The sequence below is a fragment of the Guillardia theta genome (assembly GCF_000315625.1).
Source record: "Guillardia theta CCMP2712 unplaced genomic scaffold GUITHscaffold_10, whole genome shotgun sequence".
NCBI classification, from domain to species: Eukaryota; class Cryptophyceae; order Pyrenomonadales; family Geminigeraceae; genus Guillardia; species Guillardia theta.
Window position 1 is genome coordinate 605,168 of NW_005434664.1, and position 23,626 is coordinate 628,793.

Sequence of the window (23,626 nt, forward strand, 5' to 3'; positions counted from 1 at the left end):
CCCATCGCCGTACAACTCAGAATGTACCCTGAGATGATAATGGGACGAGCCGTTGAAATAGCATGATGTTGTCGCTAGTTAGGAGAGGCTGGGGGGAGGGGGGGGAGGAGAAAAGCAAGGACAAGACAGGAGAAGACAGGAGAAGATGAGGTGAGGTGAGACGAGTAAGAGAAGATACATAGGGGAAGATACATAGGGGTTTGCATTGAATTCGTAGGGTGAGGTGCCGGAGGTCAGACAGAAGGAGGGGAGGCAGGTTTCACGTGAGTGGGGATTGAATCACGACTGACAAGTTTACAAGGATTACTCGGGTATGCCTATGTAGAAAGAGGCGATGAGACCGTAAAGGAAGGGGAGCCAAGACGGCTGACGAGCAACGCCTGCTTCTAAGTGATGGGTTGCGGGGCTTCAGCTTTGTCGGTGCTGGACCATGCGGTGAGACTGCCTGAGTCTTTGAGCCCCTCGGTCACTCAGGTGTAGGCGGAAGTCGGTTCGAAGCTTGACTTGCTCGGAGCAAACAGAGACATAATCGATTATTACACCTTCGGCGATACGATTGGCCAGTGAGTGCATGGTTGATGATCGCCCGTCCTGATCCTCAACGTCCCTTTGTTGCAGAGGAAGCATTGCCAAATGCAAGATCGGATACCACAAGGTCACTGGAGAATCGTTTGCTGTGAAGATCCTTGAGCAAGATCATCCCGAGTTCAACAAGAACGACCTCAAGAAAGAGACCGAGATGATGAGGATGGTGAAGCACCAGGGATGCATCCAACTCTTCGACGTCTTCGAGAACGAGAAGCACGTCTTCATTGTTCTAGAGCTCGCTTCTGGAGGAGAGCTCTTCGATCGCGTCATTGAAAACGGCACCTTCAGTGAGAGGGATGCAACTCTGCTCATCAGCCAGGTGCTGGAAGCTGTGGCATACCTGCACAGCCTCGGCATCTGCCATCGCGACTTGAAGCCCGAGAACGTCTTGATGAAGTCCGACGATCCAGCAAGCACGGACTACAACGTCGTCAAGCTCGCTGACTTTGGTCTCAGTACGTTGGGGACGTACCAGAACTCCATGCACACAGCCTGCGGCACGCCCGAGTACGTGGCGCCTGAGATCGTGATGAGCATCGGGGCGGACAAGCTCCCGAAGAAGTACTCTGCCAAGGTGGACATCTGGGCGATAGGAGTGATCCTGTACGTCATGCTGTGCGGCTTTCAGCCCTTCCAACTGGACAACCAGAAAGCCATGTACGATGCGATCCTAGGGGGACAGTACGGGTTTCCTTCGCCTGAGTGGGACCCGATTAGCCAGGAGGCCAAGAACTTCATTTCCTTCGTCTTGCAGGTGAATCCAAAGACCCGCCCGACAGCCCAGCAGTGCCTCAGGCATCGCTGGATCCTCGAGATGGGAATGGGACGTACGGAGAGTCTCAACGCGTTCAATCTCAACCTACAGACGCAGCTACGAGACTACTACTCCAGGAGGAAGAATGTCCGTGCTCTCCTGTCTTCCTGTCCTCCTTGATGCTGACCAGCTCCATCAGACACAAGCTTCCGACGATTTCAAAACGCGCTGGAGAGCCTCAAGTGCTCTACAGCATTTCAGCAACTCAGCCAGTCGCCTGGTTCAGGTAGTTGACCTTGTTGTGAACGATGTGTGACTGTCCCTCTTGTCAGCCCATGATCCGGAGGCTCAGCACCAAGCAGAGCAGCGCCAGCAGCTCTCCAAGAGCTGCTGTGTCACAAGACTTCAAAGGAATCAAAGGCTGCATGGATAAAGACAACGATGTGTAAATAGACAAATGTTTGATAATTCAATCAAATCTGTGAATAAGTCAAGTATTATCTTCTTCATTTTGCACCAAGAGTCTCTTTGAAAGTTGTTTGTTTTTATTAACTGCTACCGCTCATCTTCTCTCAGATCCAAAAGGTCAGCAATCTCCTTTTCTAGTTCCTTTCGGGTCTCCCTCTCTCTCTCTAGAATGAATTCAGTTTCGGCCAAGCGGCGTTTGAGGTCGATCACAGTCTCGTTCAACGTGTAGGTCTTCGTCTTGCTCTGCTCCTGCGTCGCTTTGACCTCAGCCCTTGCGGCTTCCAGCTCCTTCTGCATCGAGACAAGCTGCTCCCGGGCATTCGCTTCATCTGCCAGAGTTGTTTGATCCTCTATCTTGATCACTTCGTCATCGTCAGAAGAATCATCCTCGCTCTCTTCCTCCTCTTTCCACTCTTTGCGACTGACAGTCTTGGCCTTGAGAGCGGCTGATCGGAGGACAAGCTTGATATCTGACATGAGTTGCCGGATTTCGACATCTGACTCAGAGTTTCCACTGCTCATGAAAAGAATCTGATCGCAGACGTCCAGGGGAGTCTCTCTCGCTTGGTTCTTCTCGTTCACAACATGGCAGTCCTCTTCCACCAGGATTTCTGTTAGTTTCACGCTCTTCGCTCTCACGCACACGTGCAGTGCCGTGTCCCCGTCGTCGTTAGCAGCGTAGGCGTCAGCTCCGTTTCTCAACAGGATCCTCGCACATTCGGCGCATGACAGTCGCCCGGCAAGATGCAACGGCGTGTCTCCTTTCCGCGTCTCCAGCCTCTGCTGACCCTCCAGCTCGCTCTCCGCGTTTGCAGTGCAACCGATGTTGGGGTTTGCAAGCGCAGACACGCACATCTTCTCTAAAACCTCGTGGTGACCTCCCATCGCCGCCATGTGCAAAGGAGTCCAGCCGATCATGTTGGTCCTGTTGCAATCTGCTCCTCCTGCTATTAGTGCGTCCACAGCTTCTGCGTATCCCCGAGAGGACGCGACATGGATGGGTGACGTTCCACCAACGTCTCGCGCGTTCAAGGGAGCACCATACCTGATGAGCAGGTCCGCGACGAATCTGTGATTGTTGCCAACAGCAAGGTGGAGAGGAGTCTGATGCTGGAAGTTGAGTGAGCCGGGATACGCGCCTCGAAGCTGTTGGTCGGTTGAAGTCACACGAGGAGCAGAGGCAGGTGGAGAGGGAGAAGTGGCGAGGGAGGAGGAGAGGAAGGAGAGGAAGGAGAGAGCAGGGTGGTAGGAAAGAGGATTTGGTGTTGGTGGAAGCGAGCCTCACCAAGAGCATGTTGGTTATTTCTACTTGACCGAAGGCAGCAGCGTAATGCAACGGAGTCCCGAAACTATCAGACAAGTCCACGTCAACCTCGAACCGGAGGAGGGAGCTCATGATCTCGATGTCTCCCTTCTTCGCTGCCTGGCAGGTCTTGGCATGCAGCTGTCGCTGCACGTCTGGCGGCAAGACGTGAGAGATGGGCTGCAGCTCCTCCTGATCTTTCTTATCCGCAAACCTCTCGGAGATACTGACGAAACTTCTGGAGAGGAACCTGTTTGCTTCAAGCAGCCCCTTGACAACTCTGCTCTGTTGCCCTCCCATTCCTTTCAGCCCCTTCCTTTCCGCCTGCAGCACTTTCATCGCTTCCTCGGCGCTCCACCACCAGCCCTCAGGCTTGATGAAATCCTTGTTGTTGTTGTGGTGTATCCCTGCCATGGCGTACTTGGTGGCCTTGTAGTTGGGGTCTGTCCACTTGAGGGGTTCAGAGCCAGGCTTCCATTCCTCCTCCTCGGGTAGGCTGAACATGGAGGCCGCACTGGTGGACGTCTGGCTGGTGAGAGGCCTCAGAGCAGTATGATCGCTCTTGCTGGAGCCCTGCCGGGTAGCAAACTCGGTACCAGGTGCGATGGTGACATGGGAAGCGGTCTTCTTTGGTTCTTCTCTACGATCTGTCTCGTCCTCATCCTCGTCCTCGTCCTCGTCCTCGTCCTCGCTTTCTTGCCCTGATCCCTCTCTCACCTCCCCTCCTTCTCCCTTCACGTCTGCTTCTTTGCTCTTCGCCTCGTCCATGGCAGCCCAGTAGGCTCGTACTGGCAACCTGAGCCCGATGTTTGGACCGACTCAGTTCGGTCATTGACTCGATGACTCGGAACACAGCGTACTGTACCGCCGGTGCAGTGACGGTGCCCAGAATGCGCCGGGCCTGCCGCAGTGCAGCTCAGTGATCGGACCGGACGGTGCCGGCAGGCGCGGCCCGGGGCAGGCCGGGACTCGTGACCGACGCGGGGGCGGGCCCGGGGCCGCCAGCTGTCGGCAGTGTCGGGATCGGTCGGTCACTACTTGAAGGCCCCGGTGAGGGCCCGTTGGTTCTCTTAACTTTGAGTGAACTTGAACTATCCAGTAGTGACTCGGAACGTTTGAGTTCCACCCATCTATCCTCCTCAGTGGACCTCAGCACAGTGAGGCCCGTGATCGGTCCAGCCCGCTCGGAAGTTCAATCTGTCTACGGCGAGTCAAGTAGACTCAGTGAGGTCGAAGTCGCCATCCGGGAGGAGGCCCTCAGCAGCCTAGTAGGACGCCACTGCCACCTGCCCGCAAGCTCCTGGAGCATAGGCGGCACGGGGAGGACGGAGGTCCAGCGCTTCGCCGCCTAGATATCCCTCAACGATGGCATCACGCCAGCGGTGGGCGCCGGCCAAGATCAGCGGTGCATGGGTGGACAGCTCCTTTGCATGGCCGATCAACTACCAGTTCGATTGAGGGCTGCCATGATATCCTGCAGGCCCTTCGTGGACACCACAGGGCTGATCAGTGATTTATTGGGGAACGTCGGATGCTCAGAAGATCTACCCCACGTCCCAGGTCGCCGCGAAGGGGGGGCGGGGGACCCGCTACCCGAGACCCCACCGATCCCCAGGGACACGAGCATGGGCACAGAGCTGAGGGCGGAGCTGTAGACATCTCCTGTTCGGGTTGGCATTGACACAGGGGGTGGCAAGGAGTTTGTTGTAGACTATCAGGTAGGTAGAGCTGCTCCCCGCCGAAAAGGATGCCGTGGCCTGGGCAAGGCAGAGCCCCGAGAGCTGGTAGTTGACGGTCCTCCCGATCTCGGTGGACTGGCATGACTGTGGGTCCACACGCTTGAGGAAGCAGGAGCAGGATCCGTAGGTGTCGCCGGGTTGTATGATGCACATCGGCTGGGTGGTACACTGCGCACGAGGGATGCTACCAAAGGTGGGTGGGTGGGCTGCTGCATTTCGCTGTTGAGGAAGAGGCAGTTGGCATCCACCTGGTTCATGTCCTGCAGGTGGTCATGCAGGAGGTCTGTGTGATCTGCTGCTCGTTGCAGGCGCAGCAACAGGAAGACATCCCTGACATTGTCACAGCCGTACCGGCTCACGAAGTTGGTGTCCTGGCCAAAGTGGCATGCGTTTGCCGGCATCCGTCGTGATGTCTAACGGCAGGTACCTCAACTCCGCACCCGTTTGGCCTGTGGCCAGTCTAAGGACCTCCTGCACATGCCCGCATTGGAGAAGCTTGCCTTCTCATTCTACTTGTTCCCTGTGAGGAAATCCACGGTGCCGTGGAGTTAGCAGCTGTCGGTATCCTGGAGTGCAAAGGTGCAGTCCTGCGAGGAGGAGGAGGAGCAGATCTCGCTGTCAAGATGGGGTCTGCCAGACCGGGCACGTCCTGCCAGAAGAGCAACATGGGGTGAGACATGCCAAAAGCAGAAGGTCGATGACCCTCCCCAGTAATGCATCTCGCGGACGGGGTTACCCAGCTCCTGCTCGTTCAGGCTGTAGTCGCTGCGGGAGTCGATATCCTATGTCCCGAGCCAGTCCATGCTCTTCCCAGCACAAGGGTCCACGCTAGGCACCGAGGCTCACTCAGTGGATGCGGCGCGAGGCTGCAGGCTGCCGCTGAGGCATCGAAGAGTTCGAGAGGATCGTCAGATCCTTTACTTTGACAAGTAACTTGAAATGACAGTTGGATACTATGATCCTGAAATGGCCGCCGTGACTCAGAAGAGCCAGGGGAAGAAGACGTATGGAACCATCTCCTGCATGATCGTTAGGCCTCGACAACCCGGCCAGCCATCACCTTGAACTTCTTCCAGTCAGCTCCATACTTGAGCGAACACGCGTGATCGTCTCGCCTGATGGAGGTTCAGGACAATCGTTGGCATTGTGAGCAAATCGAAAGGAGGACCATGCACGATGCGCGAGGAGAGCGGCGAAGTAGATCGGGTAGAAGTAGGTGAGGATGGAGCCGAAGCCTGCGGGTTCACGTTGACTCGAGGAACTTGAGCGGAACGTCAGACCTGTGAAGAGAGACCAAGACAGCCCGAAAAACCAATCGCCCGTGTAGTTGATCTTCCTAGCTAAGCCCCACCTGACGCAAGCTCACCCATCGCACTCTCGGGGCTGGAGCTGTTTCTCACCATCCTGACACGATCAAGGACGTTCCTCGCTCAGTCTTGAGGTACTTCAAGTGCTTCACCTCCTCTGACTGAGGGTCCCGACGGAAGGCGTCCTTCTGGCTGTCGGGCCACCGCATCATTAGCAGGCTTCGTGCCAGCACGGACTGATCCTGCCGACCAACTCCCACCTGTTGGAGGCACGAAAGACGTAGAAGCCAAGCATGCCGAGCAACGCAAACGCCAAGAGAATCTGCAGCATCCTTGTCAGACGAGCCGCCTGTCGAGGCTTCTTACCTCGTCCGACAGCCCAGCGTTGTGAGTGACGAGGTAGCGAGCAGGAAGGCTTCATGCTCAGTCAGCTACGAGAGACAAACGTCAAGATACCTATAAGTGAAAGGAACCCATGCAAGATCTCCGAAGCAGAGCATGTACCCAAAACCATCGGTGGTGACATCCTACCTGGAGGTCAACAGGCGCCAGGGGCCGTCTCAGCTGTCAGCAACTCACCATAGTCGTCAGGACTGCTTCCTCGTTGTACAGCGCATCCCACACATACTACATGTGACAGTCAGGCAGTCACCACTGTGCCACACGCGGACGACCAATCCTTGAAAGGCATTGACAAGGAGCATGGAGGTTGAGACAGAGCCGTTGTTCAGTTGCCGCTGCTTCTGCAGCATCCCTTGGTTGTACTCAGCATCCACCTGGTTCAAGACTGCGCGCAGTGCGTACCAAGATTCAAGAGCATCCATCCGATGAGTCCCGGCCGGAGCTCACAGAAAACCTGACGGGTAATAAAGGGAGAGTAAAATCACCGGGCAGAGACCTTGAGGTCGAAGTCTCCAACCCTCGGGTTCAGCTCTCTCCCCATCCAGAAGTCATAGGGTGCACATCTGAGGCCCTTTGAGTCCAGGAGAGTGTCAGCGAAAGATGCTTCACCCTGTATTTCCTCCCTTGGCCAGGAGCGCTCCTAAGATCCCTAAGGGTGACTTGTTTGTGGTCATGGGGTAGCGACAAGAACCTTTCTTGAAGGAGGAGAGGTAGAGGTAGACTGACAGCAGGATGGAGAGAGAGATTGCCGCAACTGCTAGCTCCAGATACTTGTCATACAGAATGCTGTTGCAAGGTCAAACCAATCAGAATCTTTCTGAATCGATCAATCTAGCAAGTTTCCTCAAGTCAATGAAGTGCTCCGCGACAAACAGGGAGACCCAGAAGGTGAGGTGTCCTGAGGGGGAGTGAGCCGGGGCACTTGTCCCTTGCCATGCTCACCATTGATCCTGTACTTCAGTCGTTGCCCGTTGGAAAGCTCCTGCGAACTAGTGACTCGAGCTGTAGTGCTGCTTCACGATTCGAACCACTCCTTGCCCGACTTTGTAGGGTAGAATTCGCTCCAGGAAGACGAGGAAGAGGAACCATCCCGCGCACATCTGAGACAAGATGAAGGCAAGCACAGGGTCTCTCAGGACCTACCGCAAACGCATCCAGGGAGAAAAGTTGCGACAAGCCCCTGGTAAGCCGTGAGGAATAGAAGCGAACATAGGGGATGTCACGGTATGGGCATGTGCTTGAGCTGAAAGACGTCCACCCCTCTCAAACAGAACCCAGATGACTCGCCGTTGGGGCATCTGGTGTGAGCGCTGAGAACAAGCCGAGCTCGGGAAGTCGGCAACTCACGCGAGGTAGAGGAAGACGACGACAAGGGGAAGCACAATCATGTTTATCGTCGTTCCGATCGGACCTTCGAAATTGTCGTCAAGTTTGATGTCAAAGACAAAGGGTCAACCTCCAAACTCGTATTCTGTTGTTTTGCCCATCTTTCTCGAGTTGTGCTATATCCCGTCGTCCTGCTTCCATCATGAGCGAGGACAAGCAGCAATTCTTGGAGGTTTGCAACAGTGTTTCATGCCGGACATAAGCTGTCAGAACGGCTCTCATCTCTCTGGTGTAGATACACTCTCTGGCTGTAAGTGTTTGAATCCTTCTTGCATGATAACATGCCTCCTCTGCTCTCCCTTGCACGACATCTTCCTTCATTGACACCAGCAAGTCAGAGGTTCGCTCTATCTCTAAGCTGATGTCCATCGCGAGTCTATAATCCTTACCTTGAGGTGAGCTCAGTACTACTAGTCTGGACTGAGTCCCAACGGGCCGGGTGGCCTCACTGAGGCAGGCCGGGCTGGCATACCATACCGTACAGTACTGATGACTGATCCGGGTGTCCCGGACCGGGCAGACGGTTCGCCCGGCGGCCGGCCAGCACGGTCCAGCTCCGGGCCACCGCATGAACGGCCCGGCAGCCGCTTGAAGTCGCCGTGGAACAGGATCATCGGCGGCAAGGACGAGTCCGGAAGTTCGGCTGAAACCGCTCAGCCGACCCGGTGAGTCACCGGCCGGGTGACAGAGCAGGCTTGCTGGCAGTCAGCAGCCGCCCCGGGCCCGCCGGTACCGCCTGGCCCGGGCGGCCGGGGGCCCGGCGGACATAGACACTTGAGCCTCAGCCGTTTATTTCGTATGGTTGGGAAAGTGGGTAGGGTGTTGGGGTCACGTATGTACGAGGGGTAGTCATAGGAATAAGGGAGGGTAGTCGTGATGCGGCTGCCCTAAAAAAAAAAAGGCTCGTGCGGATCCGCACCCCACGTGTAGTACCCCTACCCCCATTTAAGTAACACCCCACCCTCCTCATTTCCAACAAGAACTCATCAGTTCCTCAGACACCCCTCCAAACATCATCATCTGCTGTTGGGTAGGTGTACACCCTACCACGTGTTTCCACCACCCCTGTATAGCCCCGAAGGGTGCTGTCACTTCAGTAGGGGTGGTTGCCTCATGTAGCCAAAATATACCCTATCATTGTGGTCCGTCTGATAGTATACATATATGGTAGGGTCACTACCCCCACATGCTCATACTGAAGTCATCAGTCCACGAAGCTGTCGTCCGTGGAACAGTACCCCACCAGTTTTGTACACCAAATTCGACTACCCCACCCTATCCACTAGCCACACCGTGAAAGCTTTTTTATCTCAGCGGATGTACCCCACCCCACCTAAATGGAGGAAGCATATAGTTATAGGGGTTGGGCTGATATCTGAGAAAGGGAAACTTGTGGGTGGGGTGGTACCAAGATACGGTGGAAGGGGTGGGGGCGTTCCGGCCTTATGGGGGCGCGTATATAAAGAGTTTGGCAACACCTCAGGAAGGTGGGGGTATACTTAAAGGGGGTACATGGTACCGGATTATATAGGAAATCCAAGGAAAATCGAGGGTAGGGGTACAAAAAGGTGGTGTAGATCCTCGTCTAAGGGGGGTAGGGGACCTCTCTCCCCCCCTTTCTTATCTCTCGTCCCTTCCCAACCTTCGACAGCCGCCATGCACGCAGTTCTCGGAGGACTTCTCCTCCTCCTCCCGTGCACTTCTGCATTCCTTCCTTCCACTCCCTCCTCCCTTCTCTCTTCTCGTTCACTCACCCTCAAGTCTGCTGCAGCCAGGCATGCCTCCCCTTTGCCGCGCCCATCCCTCGCTGCTCGCCCATCCCCACGATTCGCAGCTGCGCTTCGTATGGCGCATGGAAAGTGCCGTGCTGAGTACATCTGGATCGGAGGTAGAGGAGGATGCGGAGATGACTACCGCTCCAAGACCCGTGTGTTGGATAAGCGTCCAACCTCGGTCTCTGAGCTTCCCCTGTGGAACTACGATGGATCGTCGACTGGTCAGGCCCCGGGAGGGGATTCTGAGATCTACTTGCAGCCTGCCTTCATGTGCGCGGATCCCATGCGTGGAGGAGACAACATCCTCGTCCTTTGCGAGATGATCGACCCGAAGAACAACCCCATCCCTACCAGCACCCGCAGTGTGGCTAAGAAGATCTTTGACCAGGCGCCCGAGGAGGAGCCATGGTACGGTATCGAGCAGGAGTACACTCTCTTCCAGGACGGCGTTCCCATGGGCTGGCCCAAGTCTACTGCTCGTCCCTTTGACATTCCCAGCCCTCTCATGCAGTTCGGCTATCCTGGACCCCAGGGCCCATACTACTGTGCAGTTGGCCATGACGTTTCGTTCGGACGCCTCATCTGCGAGGAGCATCTCGAGCTTTGCCTCGAAGCCGGCCTTAACGTCGGCGGTATCAACGGAGAGGTGATGCCTGGACAGTGGGAGTTCCAGGTTGGTCCCTGCGTCGGCATCGAGGCTGGCGATCACCTCCACATGGCTCGCTTCCTCCTCCAGCGCGTCTGCGAGGAGAACGGAGTGATTGTCTCCTTTGACCCCAAGCCCATCCCTGGAAACTGGAACGGAGCTGGATGCCACACCAACTTCTCTACCAAGAAGATGCGTGCCGACGGAGGCCTCAAGGTCATCCTTGATGCCTGCGAAAAGCTCGGCAAGAACCACGAGAAGCACATCAGACTCTACGGCGAGGGCAACGAGCGCCGCCTTACCGGAACCTGCGAGACCAACTCCATCGACAACTTCAAGTACGGAGTTGCTGACCGTGGTGCCTCCATCCGTATTCCCCGCTTCACCGATCGTGACGGCAAGGGCTACATGGAGGATCGTCGCCCTGCCTCCAACATCGATCCCTATGTTGTCACTGCTCTCATCTTTGACACCTGCTGCCTCAAGGGAGACACCACTGCTTTCGAGGCCTACAAGAACAGCATCCAGTTGTAAGCGGTCGTAGAGCTCGATTTTGAATACACTTGCTAAACGTGATATGAGCGACATGATTCACGCCATCTTTTAGTGCAGTGGCTGCGGCGAATTGCAGCAATGTGTCGAAGACAAGCTCGTAGAGCTGTGCTCTGTGTTTGTTTTTGTCTTTCTTTAATGTTTGTAAGAAACGAGCTAGTCAGACTTTGTCAGTCTGCCGTTAAATCTTGTAGCGCATCTGAGCTGAGGCCGCCAAGGCTGCGACGGATCGATGCGTAGAACCTGCCATGAATGAGATGCGAAGGGCCCAGGCAAATTAGACCTGTTGATGGACGCATTGACGATCGAAGAGAGAGCATGGGAGAGGAGGAAGGAGAAGGTCTGTAGCTTGATTCATCCTCATGCTTGTCAAAGACGTCAGCAAGTTGCGTGCTCGGCAGATGACTGGCCTACCTCCGCTACTCGCGGATGATCGTCATCGTCCTGCAGCCATCGTTCGATGCGACGTTTCGCTCCCTTAGCAAACAGCTGAGTGAGCTGGTAGCCTGCTTGCCTCCACCTACCGGCGTGAGGTTGGTCGCGTCTTCGAGGTCGAGGCTCTGCACTTTCTCCTGCAAGAGGGGAAGAGGAGGAAGAGTCTCCCTCGCAACTTGCTGCTTCTGCTGCCGGAGGATTATCATCGCACTGTAGCATGTCAAGCATCACCTGATCTCGTCTCCCCGACGTCTCTACTTCTTCCTTCTTGCCGTGCACGGCTTCTGTGGTACCAACATGACGAGATTTGTTCACTTCGTCAAGCTTTCATGGAAATAGAGCGTGAATCATAACATTCTTCTTTCTTCGACATTACCTCGGCTCCTTCTGAATGATCTTTTCCTCTGCTGCAACCAAAGTCAAACCTCGTCCGTCAGTCCAGCACATACACACACCGGTGCAGCTCGGGCTTCTTGTCCTCCTCGTCCTGCTCTTCAGGTATGGGCTCACTGGCTACCAGGGAAGAATTTCCACCCCTTCCTCCGTTGGCGACCAACATCCTTCCTCAAACATCAGCCAACGTGCGGCCGACAGGGCGATGCGGTCACTTGATAGGCCTCGCTGAGGACTTGGGGGGGCGCTGAGACGACCTGGAGGACTGAGAGGTCAGCCTGGAGCTCTCAGCCGAGTGAGCCGAGTGAAGTTTCGACGGGGAGCTGCAGGAGAGTCACGAGGCTCAGCAGCCCTGCTGTTGAACCTGAAGGGATGGGACGTGGATGCGCTCTTCATGGAAACTCCGTCGGGCTGAGCAGGGCATGAGCAACAGCACACGCGTTCACCTCTTTCAGCATGCAAGGCAAGAGGGAAGAGGTGTCACTCACGAGGTACTGAGACTCCATGAGAAATGTGGCATGCTGCCGACGTCCAAAGAGCCTTCCCACTCCAAACGAGACTAAAGGGAAGGGAAGAAGGGAGGGAGGGAGTGAGGAGTGAGGGAGGGAGGCGTCAGAACAAGTCAACAGATATCGGCATCCTGCTTACTTTCGACTTCCTTCCCTTCCCTGATCGCTTCTCCTATCGCACTGACCATCCTCTGAGGCCCCGGGATCAGTACCAGGGCACCAGGTCAGTGGCAGCTCCTCACCTTGAAGGCAGTGGTGATGACATCCTTCTTCAGATTCTCCGAGTAGTTGATCGCCAGCTGTCAAGAGCCCGAACGTGTCAGCTAGACCAGCCCTCACCAGGTCCCCAGCACCTTGGCAAAGTTGATCTCCTCGCACTTCGCCTCTGGTAGCTCGGCAGGTTTGCGGTACCTAGGTTTCGGGATGAGAAAGGCCCAAGGCGCCGCGCAAGCACCGAATGCCGTATTGCTGGATGAAGTACTCGGACAGGCACACGTGCGGTCTTGCTACCCCGACCCCCTCGGAGCTTGCTCGTCCTCCTAAGTCAGCTCTCTCCTGCTCATTCGAACCTGAGCCGAGCCAGGCGTCTCCTCGCCGCTACCTCAGACTTCTTGGCGCCGAGTTTTCCTCCAGCCCATGTTATCTTGAGAAAGTGAGGTATGTTGACCCCCTTGATTCATCAGAAAGTTATCTATCGGGACGGGTGGGAAGGAGGTGGAGGGCGATTGGCGGGGTACAGAGCTGAAGAGGAACGGCGAGGAGAGCAACAGCAACGAAGACGAGGACAGAGAAAGAATTAACAGAGGAGAGGGCGAGAAAGAGAGAGGAGATGGGGGGTGAGCAGGAGTGAGGCTGAGTTTCAATGCACCTGACTTTTACCCTCAAAGGTCGCTTTGATCCACTTGGTCAAGGAGTCCCAAACTTGTTCGTAAGTCTCTTTTGTCAGTTCGTAACCTGGCAACGATCGTCCGGAGCAAGAAGAGAAGAGCTCTTCGTTGTTGAACACCATCGTTCAGCAGGCTTCCAAGACTTTCATGATGTCTGTCACAGTTTCAGCTCTATCGTGTCAGAAATGTACTCCTCGACTATTTCATTCTACTCCCTCAAAGACCTCTCTTGTATTCTATCATACAACATTCAAAGCACGCTCGTCTCATCCTACAGCAGGTACGCCCCTTCTCGCATGATCCTCGGTCTTCTCAAGACCACGAGCACCCGAGGGGTCAGAGTCCAAGAGGAGCCAGGACCCTTCGTGTGCGAGTGCCGAACGTTCAGAGCTCGATTCACTGCAGCGTGTTGACAGTTCTCCATATTCATTCTCGACATTCTCTGTAACACTTACACAGATCATCTTCCCCCTGTTCCTTCTGTTCCTTCTTCCCGTGCTCCCTTGTACTTCCTCCCTTCCCTTCCTTGTCAGGTATCGCCATAGCATTGTCCGTTATCCGTCATCGGGTTCGCCTCGTCAATTTTTCGGGACCTATATGAAAGGCAGAAAATTGGCTTATAGAAAAGCTGTTTCTGCCTTTTTCTCCTTCGATCACCCCTTATTTTCTCATCGAATCACCTAGGCCTGTCTGTGCATCTCTGTACGTCAAATCTACCCCACTGAGGCACAGGCTTGAGGGGGGTAGGGGTACCATTGCCAGACTGTCCTATGGATTGTGTAGGGGTGTTTCTATTCTGGTGGTGGGATAGGATATGGTAGGGTACTAAAAGTACCCCATGGTTCATAGCCCATATAAATCACATAAGTACCGGTATTGATTTTCAGAGTAGGGGTTAAATGATGGAGCAGGGTGTCCAGAGGGTGGTGTGGGGGTGGCGATGGAATGGGCTCAGTAGACGCCATGGCAGGAAGCAAGCTATAAAAGATGCAGAGTCAGCGACTTAAAATGCAGAGAGAGAGCATGACGACATGAACATCGCAGTGTCAGTGAAGAGATTGATTCCTACTACCGGATGATAGTCAGCTGATGTTCAGAATGAGTTTGTTTGTGGTGTACTGCTACGCTTCAAGAGAAATTCTCAACGTGAGATGATACGGATTGTGGCACCTGCCATGAAGTAGGACGGTATAAGATTTGATGTACGAATGAGAGCAACAAGTGCACACACGCAAGAATGTCTAGACCTGGTACCGGGACTAACGATTCTTGGATAGGTCATGGCATTTCCGTTTCCCCCTGGTTTCCCTGGTGGATACGGCGGCGGGTTTGGTGGACCGATGCGGATGATGGGAGGACGAGGCTTCGGACAAGCGAATTTCTCACAGAGATATCATGCTATCCCGGTAGCAGCAGCTGACAAGTCTGACACTTCCAAGCTCGAAGCAGGAGGCAAGATTATGCTGCCTCCGTCAGCTCTACAGCAGCTGTCATTGTTGGAAATAGCATACCCCATGCTCTTCGAGATTACTAACAGAGCCAATGGTCGCAAGCTGCACTGTGGCGTTCTAGAATTCATCGCCAACGAAGGCAGTGTGCTGATGCCGCATTGGGTGAGTAACCATGTGTTCCTCTGGGTTGATCGTCTGAACTCTCGCAGATGATGCAAAATCTTGGTGTGGACCATGGCGACCTGGTCACCGTTGAGAGCGCCACACTTCCGAAGGGTCAGTATGTCAAGTTGCGGCCACAGAGCAAAACGTTCTTGGACATAGCGAATCCCAAGGCTGTCCTTGAGAATACTCTACGAAGTTTCTCAGCACTGACGAAAGGCTCGACCATCCGAATTCATTACAACAACAAGCAATATGACATAGATGTTGTGGATATCAAACCACGAGACACAGGGGCGATTTCCATTGTCGATGCTGACGTCAACGTGGATTTTGATGCTCCGGCTGATTATGTCGAGCCAGTCCGAGTGCCAGAGCCCCTAAGATGCATGTATCCTTAGAATTCCTCGTTGTCCCACACCCATTTCAACTTACAATTGTTGCAGTTTTTTGCGGACCTTGAAAATCCTGAAAACGAAGAGATAGATGCTAACAACAAGACGGTGCGTTGTTGTGTTCTTCATTCATTTCACTTCTTGGGAGTAATCACACCTTTCGATAGATAAAGGCATTCACCGGCACAGGATCACGACCAAACGGCAAAGCGGTTGACGGCGGAGGGTAAGCTCCGGTGAATGCGAGATGTTTACAAGCTGACGAATGCGTAGAAGCAGCGAAATGCAAACCGACACCGTTACTCCACAGAAGAAGGTGGAACCTCAATAGCGTCTCGCACTTCATAACTTTGCATGGCAGCCGGCATTACAATGGAAACTGCGATTCGAAAGACACGGAGGAATGCAGCCCTCACTCGATGGCAAGGTACGACGTCAGATCCGAAGCCTTCTGAGTCTGATCGCCTGGCAGGGTGCTGTAGGGGAGGCTGACAGCTTTGCAGCCTTCAAAGGCGAGGGACGATCGCTCAAAGGATAATCCTCTATGAGGCTTCATGACTTGCTTTTTAAGCCTTGATCAAATCATGTACATTACCCACTAGAAGCCTCCAAACAGGGATGGCAGCAAGCCATGAATACTAGAGCTCCCGCACCTGTCGAGACTTGTTAGCCTCTCCATGTTGGGAACACATACAAGACCTGCTGATGGCTCGAGACTTGCTGAACAATTGGCAGCCAGCACAACTACCGATGAAGTTCTGGCAAAAATCGATTAGAAGTAGATACGGATTTGGAACTACATCGAGCCTCTACTTACTTGATCGGAATATCCGTGACAGCCAATGAATCATTCATTCCATCCGAGTTTGCTCGGAGCTGTGCCTGGCCTTCCACACAAATCAATATCCTTGGAGCAACTGAATTGCCAAGATCGACTGCCCTCGAGCTCAACTGTCAAGAAAAATCAGATCACAGGCGTCAGCAACGGTACTCTTGCCTCGATGCGAGCTAAAGAGAACTCGGGGAAGTCATGCCCCGGAGGCGCATAAACGCGCATTCCTTCCCTGGCCTCTCCCTCCATGATCTCAGCTGGCCCCGATCGCTCATAGTCCAGCATAGAGCACAAGGTTGCCACGTCTTTGAACTTGGGAGTGAACCCAGCTCGGACCTGTCGAAGCGTCAACCTCCCGCTTGACGAGAGGCCTTCGATGGCTCACCACATTGTCCGACGTCGCCATGATCTCCATGCAATCCCCGGAGAGGTAAGCGTGAGGAAGGTTGGGACCAAGGAAGAGAGCTTGCCCCGGCCTGAGCTTCACATGGTTCAAGAAGAAAATGTTGAAGAGGCCGACGTCAAGAGGGAATTGCTCGTTGATCCGAAGGACTAGCTCCTCCACGTCCCTGTGAAACGTATGAGGAGAGGAACAACATTTATATGTTGTGCATCAAAAGATCATCATCGTTACCTGAGTTTTTGACTTGACTTCAAACGGTCCACCATCTTGCTTGCCTGATGCTTTACCCGGTCTTCAGGACTTGACATCACCATGTTAAATGCTTGTTTAAGAGCCTCTGCTCGCGATTGAGCATCCTTGTCTAGGCTTGACTCCATCAGTTTCACCGTATCCTGACCAATCAGCTCCTTCAACTCCGGCACGGCACCAACATTCTCCACAATTTCGTCTAATTTTCGAAATCCGCAGAGACCTTCGAATTCGGTCACAGCACACGCAAGCTCTGGCTTGTGGTTATCATCGGGATAGTTCGGCTTATCCCTTGCATGTAGAAGCTTTGCCAGCCTGCGATCAAGATCTTTTTCAGAATGTCTCATCTCATCAGCTCGCATGGTAAATCTCACGTTTTGTCAGGGTGCGCTTGAATTGACAACGCCTTTGCAACAGAAAGACACTTGAAGAGATACGGCAAGTCTCCTCCGAACATGCCAGCCTTTGAACCCATGAAAACCTCGTTTAGACGGAGAAATTCGCCCAGCACCATCCCGCTCCACCCGTCTTCGAGCACCACCGAGGGTGCCTTCGGATGCGTTCCCATCCAGAGCTCAGCGAAGGGCTTCTCTTCCGCTACTTGTGCGTTAGCCATCCTCGCAACGAGGCTGCTCTGTCCTCCCCCTCTCACCCCCCACTCATAGTTCTGCACCGCAGGCTCTAACTTGGCGGCTGCCGGCACCTTCGCTGCCGTCGCGTTGCCCTGCATGGAAACAGAGGCGTCGAGAACTTTTCAGTCAACGTGAAAAAAAGAAAACGAAGTGATAGCAGAAAGATGGCAGGAAAACGAGGAGAGCGAGGTCGGGGCTGGGGAGGGGAGCGAAAAGAGGAGACAGGAGGGAACAGGAAAAAGGACAATCGACGGATGAGATGCTATTGATTGTTGTTCAGGGATCCTGTTGGTTGTACTTCAGGGAAGGAGAAAATTCTGAGTTTATTCCTTCAACTATATGGATCTATCAGTTTTAGCTCAGAATTTCGTGCCCATGGCACAAAAACCTCCCTGAGAGGAGAGAAATCATCAGAGAGATATCGTAGGGACCAGATGCAGCAAAGTGAATTACCTGTCTTCGTGGTACTTAAAGCAGAAAGCGTCCATCGCTCCAGATGTAGAAGAATCGTCAGTCTGCAGAATTTCTGTCAAGAGTTGGTTGGATGGCTCGAAGGCCGATCTCACAGCAGCACAAGGGTGCCCGAACTGACAAACCCACACAGAGTAGTCTTCATCCATGAGGACTCCTAGTCCTCCTGCAAGTGCAGTCAAGGTGCCAGTAGAGGAGCGAAGAAGTGATCTCATAGGCTCACCAGTCGCGAACGAGAGCTTCTCTCGTTTACCAGTCATGTGCTTGCGCGAGACTATCTCTTCCCATGTGGCATTCAGAACGCAACCCGGCGACTCGGAGCTGACGTTGAGAGGGGGAGGAGACGATGCTTCAGAAGCACAGCCAGTCGTGTTGACGGGCGGTATCAAGTCACAGGCGACACAAACATCTCGCACAGCGATCTTCCTGACTCTCTCGTTGTTGAGGTCTGCCACGTAGACAGTCAAGCCGTCGGGAGACACGGCGATGGCGGCAGGCGTGTTGAAGCTTGACTCGGAGGGAGGGCCGTCTGAGAAACTTTGATTGCCCGACCCCGCGAGGGTTCTTGTCCAGCCATCTGCCAGGCGGACCTGACGGATCCTCTGACTGAGAGAGTCTGCGATGTAGAGATAGCGCCCGTCAGGCGATGCTGCAACTGAGAGAGGAGTAGAGAGAGACACCGTGGCTGCTTCTCCGTCAGCGGAACCTAGGTCTCCCTTCCCCACCAGCGTCAACGTCGCGCCGCTAGTAGTGTTGACTTTTCTGACTCGATTGTTGCCGGAATCAGCAACATACAACCACTGTCCATCGGGCGATGTCGAGACGCCGCACGGCTGGTTGAAACTCGAGCTGTTCCAGTCTCCGTCCGCAAACCCTGGGGTCCCTGTGCCGGCGAGGGTCGTCGTTGAACCATCTCGCATGCTCACCTTGCGGATCCTGTGGTTGTCTCGATCCCCGACGTAGAGCCACAAGTCATCGGGAGACAAGGCCAGCCCGTACGGGCAGTTGAATCTTGCAGCACCAGCTGCACCGTCAGCGAAGCCTTGCGAGGATCCAGCGATGGTGCTGACGTGCTGTTCCAACATGTAGACCTTCCTGATGAGATGGTTCTCGCACTCTGAGACATACACGTTTCTGCCATCTGATTTCGGCGCCAGCCCTGTAGGAGAGATTCTCGCAGTGGAACTTGTTCCATCCAGTACTCCGGGAGCGCCTGAACCAGCCAACGTCTTGGTGGCTCCATGCCCCACATGCACTGCCCTGATCTTTCGATTATATCGATCTGCCACGAACAACTGCTGCCCGTCCAACGAGACCGCAACACCCCAGGGACCGTCGAACTCAACAACAGTAGAGTCCTCCGCGTCCGCAAAGCCACTGATGCCATTTCCAGCTAGAGTCTCCACCTGCTGTGCTACCGTCTCGTTGTGAAGATCGCCGCTGCATGGGACGTCTTCTCGTTTGCATGCTTGAAGCAGGGAGCCTTCACCGGAGAGAACTCCGTGAGATCCTTGGGGACAATCCGCACAAGGTAAGTCTGCTCCTCCTCCGTACTTCCCGATTGCACATACGGTACAGTTCGAGGAACCGATCGGGCCTGAGGTACCAGGAGGGCAGTGACAACCTGCAAGTCCAGGCTGATCTGTGCACCAAGCAGGGTACGCCCAGTTACTTCCTATACAATACTTCTTGGATGTATCGCAACCAGTCAAACGAATGTGTCCGCCACCACTGCAACTGCCGTAACAAGAAGAGCAGTAGCCTTTAGTGGGATAGGGATCGTTTGCAGACCAAATCTTGGAGCAATCGCTATTTTGTGTGCAAGGCTGACCCATGCAAAGCGACTCCACACGATGAGGCTGCAGAAGCATGATGCTCAAGATGGCGCTGGCCAGCCACATGTACGGCGAGGCCTTCATCTTCCAGCAGAGCAGACGTCTGCTCTCGACCCGCTGTCAAGGGCTCTTGCTGGACAGGTTCAACCTCTTGCTGGAAACAACGGTTGTTGCACGGTATTCCTTTTGGTTTACTTAAAGTTAAGTTAAATCATTAGTTACGGTGAAGGTATTATAGTCAATATTTTATAATATGGCTGGATTGGACGCTTCTCGGGATAGCAGCGGAGGAGGAGGAGGAGGAGGAGGAGGAGGAGGAGGGAGGTACGAGTGAATCCGATGGACGCAGCAGGACTGTAGGTAGAGGCTGAGAGCCGCTGAGAGGCGCTCAGTGAGAGGCGCCGGTTCGGCTCAAACCATGAATGAATCGGAAGTGATGGCTTTGTTGCAAGGAGTGGCAACCATGAAGTCTTGATCTTTGAGGTCTGTATGACAAGGTGACACCCGCCGAGAGAGACATATCTTAAGAAGCATGCCTCATCACCTCGCAAGTCGAGTTGCTTTCCTCCTGTTTGCTCTGCTAGTGCATCCAAGGCCGTGCTCCCCGACGCTGCGAAAGAAGTTTGAGGTTCTGCGTCTCAACGGAGGAGTTCAGTACTATGAGGGGATGAGGGACGAGAGGGGAAGGTCCAAGAGCAACCCAGGAAAGCTCAAGTTTATGAATGCGACTATGATCAACGAGGAGTGTCGGCGATGGTTGGAGGCCGAGTACGCGGCCAGGCGACATGCCAACTTCGAGAGGAATCGGCAAGAATGCACCCCTCGAAGCAAGTCTGCGCCCCATGAGATGCAATTCTCTGCCTCTTCTTGTCCGATCCCCACGGGATCTGATTTCAACACGAACCTCTCTCTCTTTCAATCTCGCATCTGGTCGACTGGGCAACCCGCCATCTCCGGCCAACAGCTCAACTGGAGTGAGGTCACTAGCAAGTCAACAGTTCGCTCAAGCTCCTCCGAGGAATGGCTTAACCATCGGCTGCGTGGAGGTAAGCCCGAATCGAAGAGTTCGGTCAGGAAGAATGAGAGAACGTTCGTCCACAACATGGGGTCCCCCCTCGGGGCAACAAGCCCGGGAGAGGAAGGCGGAGCTGCAGCGCAGGTGGAAGCAGCGCTCAAGATGTTGGAGACGTGTGACAGCTCGAGGTCTGACATGACAAGTCGAGAGGGGATCGCACAGCTGCAAGCCTTGAGTGAGCAAGGGAATGGTCGCGCAGCCTTTAATTTAGCGCAAATTTACGAGAGGGGCAATTATGGCATGACAGCCGACGCTTCAAAGAGCTTGGAGCTCTTGCAGAATTCGGCCTTGCATGGTTATCCACCTGCGATGTACCATATAGGGATCCGGTGCCTCTCGGGAAAGGGAGTCGCTCGAAATGAGACCATGGCGATCGGATGGTGGTATGTACACTGACGAACTCTAGACTGCTTGTTCATTCTCATACTGTTTTGTCGTGTTCATCAGGCGCAAGGCATCGAGACTTGGCCATGAAAAGTCGCAGATGAGGCTCGGGGTGTACCTGCTGGATCGGGGGCAGAGGACAACTGATCCTCAAGGAGCTGCGATGGTCAAGGAAGCCGTTGCGTTGCTAAACACGGCGAGCTCCCAAGGCCTTCCAGACGCAAAGTATGTCCTTGGAGCATACCTTCTAGCCGTATCAAAGGGGTCCTCTGAACGAAAGGAGGCGCTCGCGTTGATCCAAGCCGCGGCTGATGTAACAGTTTGTGACTCAGTGGAACATTGGTGTTCACTCTGCTTCAGGTCGGGCATGTACTTAGCTCAGCGGTCATGGGTAGAATTCTACTGAAAGGTGATCCGAGCATCAAAAGTGACGAGGTAAAAGTTATCAAGGGCCGTCTCATGGCTGCACTCTCAACCTTTCCTGGCAGATCAAAGCTGCGAAATATATAGAGAAGGCTGCACTTGGCGGTGACGCGGACTCGCAGTATCTTTATGGATGTCTGTTCATGGATGGTTTTCGAAGAGAAGTGGAAGAGTCGACGTCGACTGGATCGAAGCAACATGATTCTGTACGAAGGAGGCAAGTATGTGCTAGTGACCTAATCACTTCATCACAGAGCCCTGTTGGAAAGCTTGTTGAAGAAAGGGATCCAATAGTAGCCTTCGAATGGTTCAAGAAAGCTGCAGAGAGTGGTCTTGACTTGTTCCTTTGAATCAATACTATTTGACACTTGACACCAAGGATCGGCTGAAGCTCAATACAAAGTTGCGATGAGGCAGCTGCAGAAGTTTCGAGACAGTGACTTTCAGAGGACTGAGAAGGCGGTAGAAGCAGATGGGATTGTTGTGACGATGTCTGAGAGTGAGGGGAGCAGGAAGCTTTGGATTTGCTCAAGAAAGCAGCGCAGGCTGGGCACATGGAGGCAGCATGGCAAATGGCCCATCAGCTAATGAGCCTGGCAAGAACTCTCAGGGTTAAGGTTTCTCGCAAAATTGTTGCAGAAGCTGGTCAATGGCTGGAGGTTTGCTGGAGATGTTCGATATCTCTTGTAACACGCAAGTGTAGGAAGCAGCACATGGTGGCCATGCCAAGGCGCAGGTTTGTAAGCATCTCAAGGAGGCGGTGCTTGCTCACGAGCGCCTAGCTCCTCTTGGGCCAGAGCATGCGAGATGGAAGGTTTGGCTTCGCCGAGAGCACGAATAGAAGCATAGCAACAGAGTGGTTGAAGCGGTGAGCTGCAGCGATGTTGTGTATTCAATGTTGACGCCCGTGTGAACAGAGCTGCAGAGGCTGGTGAATTAGAAGCACAGGTGGAGTACGCTCTTGCTCTCGTTCGTGGCGATGGCGTGAAGCAAGACGAGTCCTCAGCAAGGGAATGGTTGTCATTAGCTGCTGCTGCAGGCAACATGCGAGCAAGATACGAGCTTGCAAAGCACCTCCTTGCCAACGTCGGAGAACGAAATTCCTTGTATGAGGACATAGCCAACCCATCCAAGAAAGCTGTCGATCTCTTGAGGGATTGTGTGCAACATGGTTATCTCGACGCCATGTATGAGGTGTAGCCACAAAGCAAGCTGACCCAGACTCTCACTCTTGTCGCAGTTGTGCAGATTGTTTCGAGCTGGAAACTGGATGATAAAGTCCAATCGCACCGAAGCCATTCACCTCTACAGGTCGCTGCTAGAGAAGCGCGAGGTTGTTTGAGCTAAGCTCTACTTGTGCCCTCATACCCTTGGCAGGATCCTGAAATTGCCATGGAATTTGCCACATTGCTCCTCGAAAACAAGTACAGGGACATTCAGTCTCATGGACGAGAAAGGGCCTTCGTGGACGAAGTCCGCGAGGGCCTCAAGTGGCTGAGATTCGCATTCAGCAACGACGTCGAAGGAGCAGAGAAGTCCCTGCGGGACGCGCAGCTGCAGTTCTCTCGCTTCCTCAACATGCAAGAGATGGCTGGCGAGTTGGGTGCGGGGCTCGAGCACCTCAACATCTCTTACCCTGCTCACCTTGGGACCGGGAGGCTCCGGATCACGCTGGTCCGACCTCGTAACCTGCCTAAGTGTGCGGCAGGGCAAGGCAAGGTTCCGAGCAAGCCGAAGCAGACGCATGTCTACGTCACCTTGGAGTCAGAGCGACACGCCACCGCAGCTGACAGCGAGGAGGAGGAGGAGGGGGTGCAGGAGGTGGACAACTTCGAGAAGAGCTGGGATGGAGAGCTGGGTGTGAGGTGGACGAAAGTCTATCACTCCTCTCGATTTAGGCACTTGAAACTGACGGGAGGGCACGGGATGCGAGAGGCTCCGATCTCCACCCTTGAGGTCCAGACGAGGAAGGTGGGACGGACCAGCAAGGTAGTCAGCTCGCTGTCCTCTCCCCATCTCAAGGCTCGCAGGTTTGGAACGATACGTTTGCATGCTACCTCAATGGTTCTAAGAACGCATTCCACCGCCCTATGGTGGGAACTCTACATGTGGAGGTGGAAGGAAGACGAGAATTCGTATCAGAGGTCAGTCTTCTGCTCCTCTCCTCCCT

General features: G+C 54.1%; 10 protein-coding genes across 10 annotated transcripts in view; 4 read left to right on the plus strand and 6 right to left on the minus strand.

Annotated features, from left to right (window-relative positions):
• Positions 1 to 393: 393 nt before the first annotated feature.
• On the plus strand, positions 394 to 1,775 carry GUITHDRAFT_157152 (hypothetical protein; the record flags this gene model as incomplete). Its single annotated transcript, XM_005838782.1, has 3 exons — positions 394 to 435; positions 641 to 1,432; positions 1,719 to 1,775. The coding sequence occupies 3 exons, from the start codon at positions 394 to 396 to the stop codon at positions 1,773 to 1,775; spliced, it is 891 nt and encodes a 296-aa protein (XP_005838839.1).
• A 122-nt stretch (positions 1,776 to 1,897) lies between these two features.
• Positions 1,898 to 3,881, minus strand: GUITHDRAFT_102476 (hypothetical protein; the record flags this gene model as incomplete). The annotated part of the gene is made up of 2 exons (XM_005838783.1): positions 1,898 to 2,914; positions 3,096 to 3,881. The coding sequence occupies 2 exons, from the start codon at positions 3,879 to 3,881 to the stop codon at positions 1,898 to 1,900; spliced, it is 1,803 nt and encodes a 600-aa protein (XP_005838840.1).
• A 1,951-nt stretch (positions 3,882 to 5,832) lies between these two features.
• On the minus strand, positions 5,833 to 8,080 carry GUITHDRAFT_159295 (ergosterol biosynthesis ERG4/ERG24 family; the record flags this gene model as incomplete). Its single annotated transcript, XM_005838784.1, has 21 exons — positions 8,018 to 8,080; positions 7,909 to 7,972; positions 7,785 to 7,859; positions 7,705 to 7,741; positions 7,590 to 7,661; positions 7,504 to 7,543; positions 7,405 to 7,459; positions 7,253 to 7,347; positions 7,171 to 7,201; positions 7,058 to 7,124; positions 6,964 to 7,015; positions 6,834 to 6,913; positions 6,739 to 6,786; positions 6,616 to 6,686; positions 6,526 to 6,574; positions 6,420 to 6,481; positions 6,253 to 6,351; positions 6,133 to 6,203; positions 6,021 to 6,087; positions 5,913 to 5,967; positions 5,833 to 5,871 (listed from the first exon to the last, which is right to left on the minus strand). Exons 1-21 carry the CDS (start codon positions 8,046 to 8,048, stop codon positions 5,833 to 5,835), a joined length of 1,260 nt encoding a protein of 419 aa, XP_005838841.1. The 5' UTR covers positions 8,049 to 8,080.
• A 1,516-nt stretch (positions 8,081 to 9,596) lies between these two features.
• Positions 9,597 to 10,943, plus strand: GUITHDRAFT_150835 (glutamine synthetase). The gene has a single exon (XM_005838785.1). The coding sequence runs from the start codon at positions 9,604 to 9,606 to the stop codon at positions 10,900 to 10,902; it is 1,299 nt and encodes a 432-aa protein (XP_005838842.1). The 5' UTR covers positions 9,597 to 9,603; the 3' UTR covers positions 10,903 to 10,943.
• Positions 10,944 to 11,042: 99 nt separating this feature from the next.
• On the minus strand, positions 11,043 to 12,069 carry GUITHDRAFT_150836 (hypothetical protein). Its single transcript, XM_005838786.1, has 8 exons — positions 11,964 to 12,069; positions 11,811 to 11,915; positions 11,732 to 11,762; positions 11,587 to 11,679; positions 11,445 to 11,540; positions 11,335 to 11,397; positions 11,204 to 11,285; positions 11,043 to 11,163 (listed from the first exon to the last, which is right to left on the minus strand). Exons 2-8 carry the CDS (start codon positions 11,912 to 11,914, stop codon positions 11,102 to 11,104), a joined length of 531 nt encoding a protein of 176 aa, XP_005838843.1. The 5' UTR covers position 11,915; positions 11,964 to 12,069; the 3' UTR covers positions 11,043 to 11,101.
• GUITHDRAFT_150837 (hypothetical protein) lies at positions 12,040 to 13,289 on the minus strand (the record flags this gene model as incomplete). The annotated part of the gene is given in 10 exon segments (XM_005838787.1): positions 12,040 to 12,068; positions 12,096 to 12,098; positions 12,113 to 12,159; positions 12,237 to 12,307; positions 12,397 to 12,448; positions 12,500 to 12,556; positions 12,611 to 12,668; positions 12,712 to 12,812; positions 12,859 to 12,927; positions 13,126 to 13,289. Coding segments are annotated over 5 exon segments (199 nt in total), but the record flags the coding sequence as incomplete, so codon positions are not given.
• Positions 13,290 to 14,424: 1,135 nt separating this feature from the next.
• UFD1 (UFD1-like protein, CDC48 co-factor) lies at positions 14,425 to 15,158 on the plus strand (the record flags this gene model as incomplete). The annotated part of the gene is made up of 2 exons (XM_005838938.1): positions 14,425 to 14,757; positions 14,805 to 15,158. The coding sequence occupies 2 exons, from the start codon at positions 14,425 to 14,427 to the stop codon at positions 15,156 to 15,158; spliced, it is 687 nt and encodes a 228-aa protein (XP_005838995.1).
• A 1,018-nt stretch (positions 15,159 to 16,176) lies between these two features.
• On the minus strand, positions 16,177 to 17,324 carry GUITHDRAFT_41940 (hypothetical protein; the record flags this gene model as incomplete). The annotated part of the gene is made up of 4 exons (XM_005838788.1): positions 16,177 to 16,320; positions 16,370 to 16,553; positions 16,619 to 16,951; positions 17,011 to 17,324. Coding segments are annotated over 4 exons (975 nt in total), but the record flags the coding sequence as incomplete, so codon positions are not given.
• A 251-nt stretch (positions 17,325 to 17,575) lies between these two features.
• Positions 17,576 to 18,824, minus strand: GUITHDRAFT_84912 (hypothetical protein; the record flags this gene model as incomplete). The annotated part of the gene is made up of 4 exons (XM_005838789.1): positions 17,576 to 17,660; positions 17,722 to 17,783; positions 17,835 to 17,905; positions 17,963 to 18,824. The coding sequence occupies 4 exons, from the start codon at positions 18,822 to 18,824 to the stop codon at positions 17,600 to 17,602; spliced, it is 1,056 nt and encodes a 351-aa protein (XP_005838846.1). The 3' UTR covers positions 17,576 to 17,599.
• A 1,282-nt stretch (positions 18,825 to 20,106) lies between these two features.
• GUITHDRAFT_102482 (hypothetical protein) overlaps positions 20,107 to 23,626 on the plus strand; it is a gene marked incomplete at both ends in the record, with an annotated part of 4,872 nt that continues 1,352 nt past the window's right edge. Inside the window, 13 exons of the mRNA XM_005838790.1 lie at positions 20,107 to 21,032; positions 21,097 to 21,346; positions 21,394 to 21,468; positions 21,522 to 21,662; positions 21,711 to 21,786; positions 21,836 to 21,918; positions 21,969 to 22,115; positions 22,160 to 22,192; positions 22,239 to 22,324; positions 22,374 to 22,652; positions 22,705 to 22,789; positions 22,834 to 23,427; positions 23,487 to 23,549. Of these exons, the coding sequence (XP_005838847.1) occupies positions 20,107 to 21,032; positions 21,097 to 21,346; positions 21,394 to 21,468; positions 21,522 to 21,662; positions 21,711 to 21,786; positions 21,836 to 21,918; positions 21,969 to 22,115; positions 22,160 to 22,192; positions 22,239 to 22,324; positions 22,374 to 22,652; positions 22,705 to 22,789; positions 22,834 to 23,427; positions 23,487 to 23,549 (2,838 nt within the window). The remainder of the gene's footprint in view (positions 21,033 to 21,096; positions 21,347 to 21,393; positions 21,469 to 21,521; positions 21,663 to 21,710; positions 21,787 to 21,835; positions 21,919 to 21,968; positions 22,116 to 22,159; positions 22,193 to 22,238; positions 22,325 to 22,373; positions 22,653 to 22,704; positions 22,790 to 22,833; positions 23,428 to 23,486; positions 23,550 to 23,626) is intronic.

Coding starts and splice junctions, on each gene's coding strand:
- GUITHDRAFT_150836 (XM_005838786.1), bottom strand. CDS start 11,914: ATGTTGGTCGCCAACGGAGGAAGGGGTGGAAATTCTTCCCTGGTAGCC. Junction 11,763..11,810: donor AAGAAGCCCGAGCTGCACCG/GTGTGTGTATGT, acceptor CTTTGGTTGCAG/CAGAGGAAAAGATCATTCAG. Junction 11,541..11,586: donor CGTCGGGGAGACGAGATCAG/GTGATGCTTGAC, acceptor CTCCGGCAGCAG/AAGCAGCAAGTTGCGAGGGA.
- GUITHDRAFT_150835 (XM_005838785.1), top strand. CDS start 9,604: ATGCACGCAGTTCTCGGAGGACTTCTCCTCCTCCTCCCGTGCACTTCT.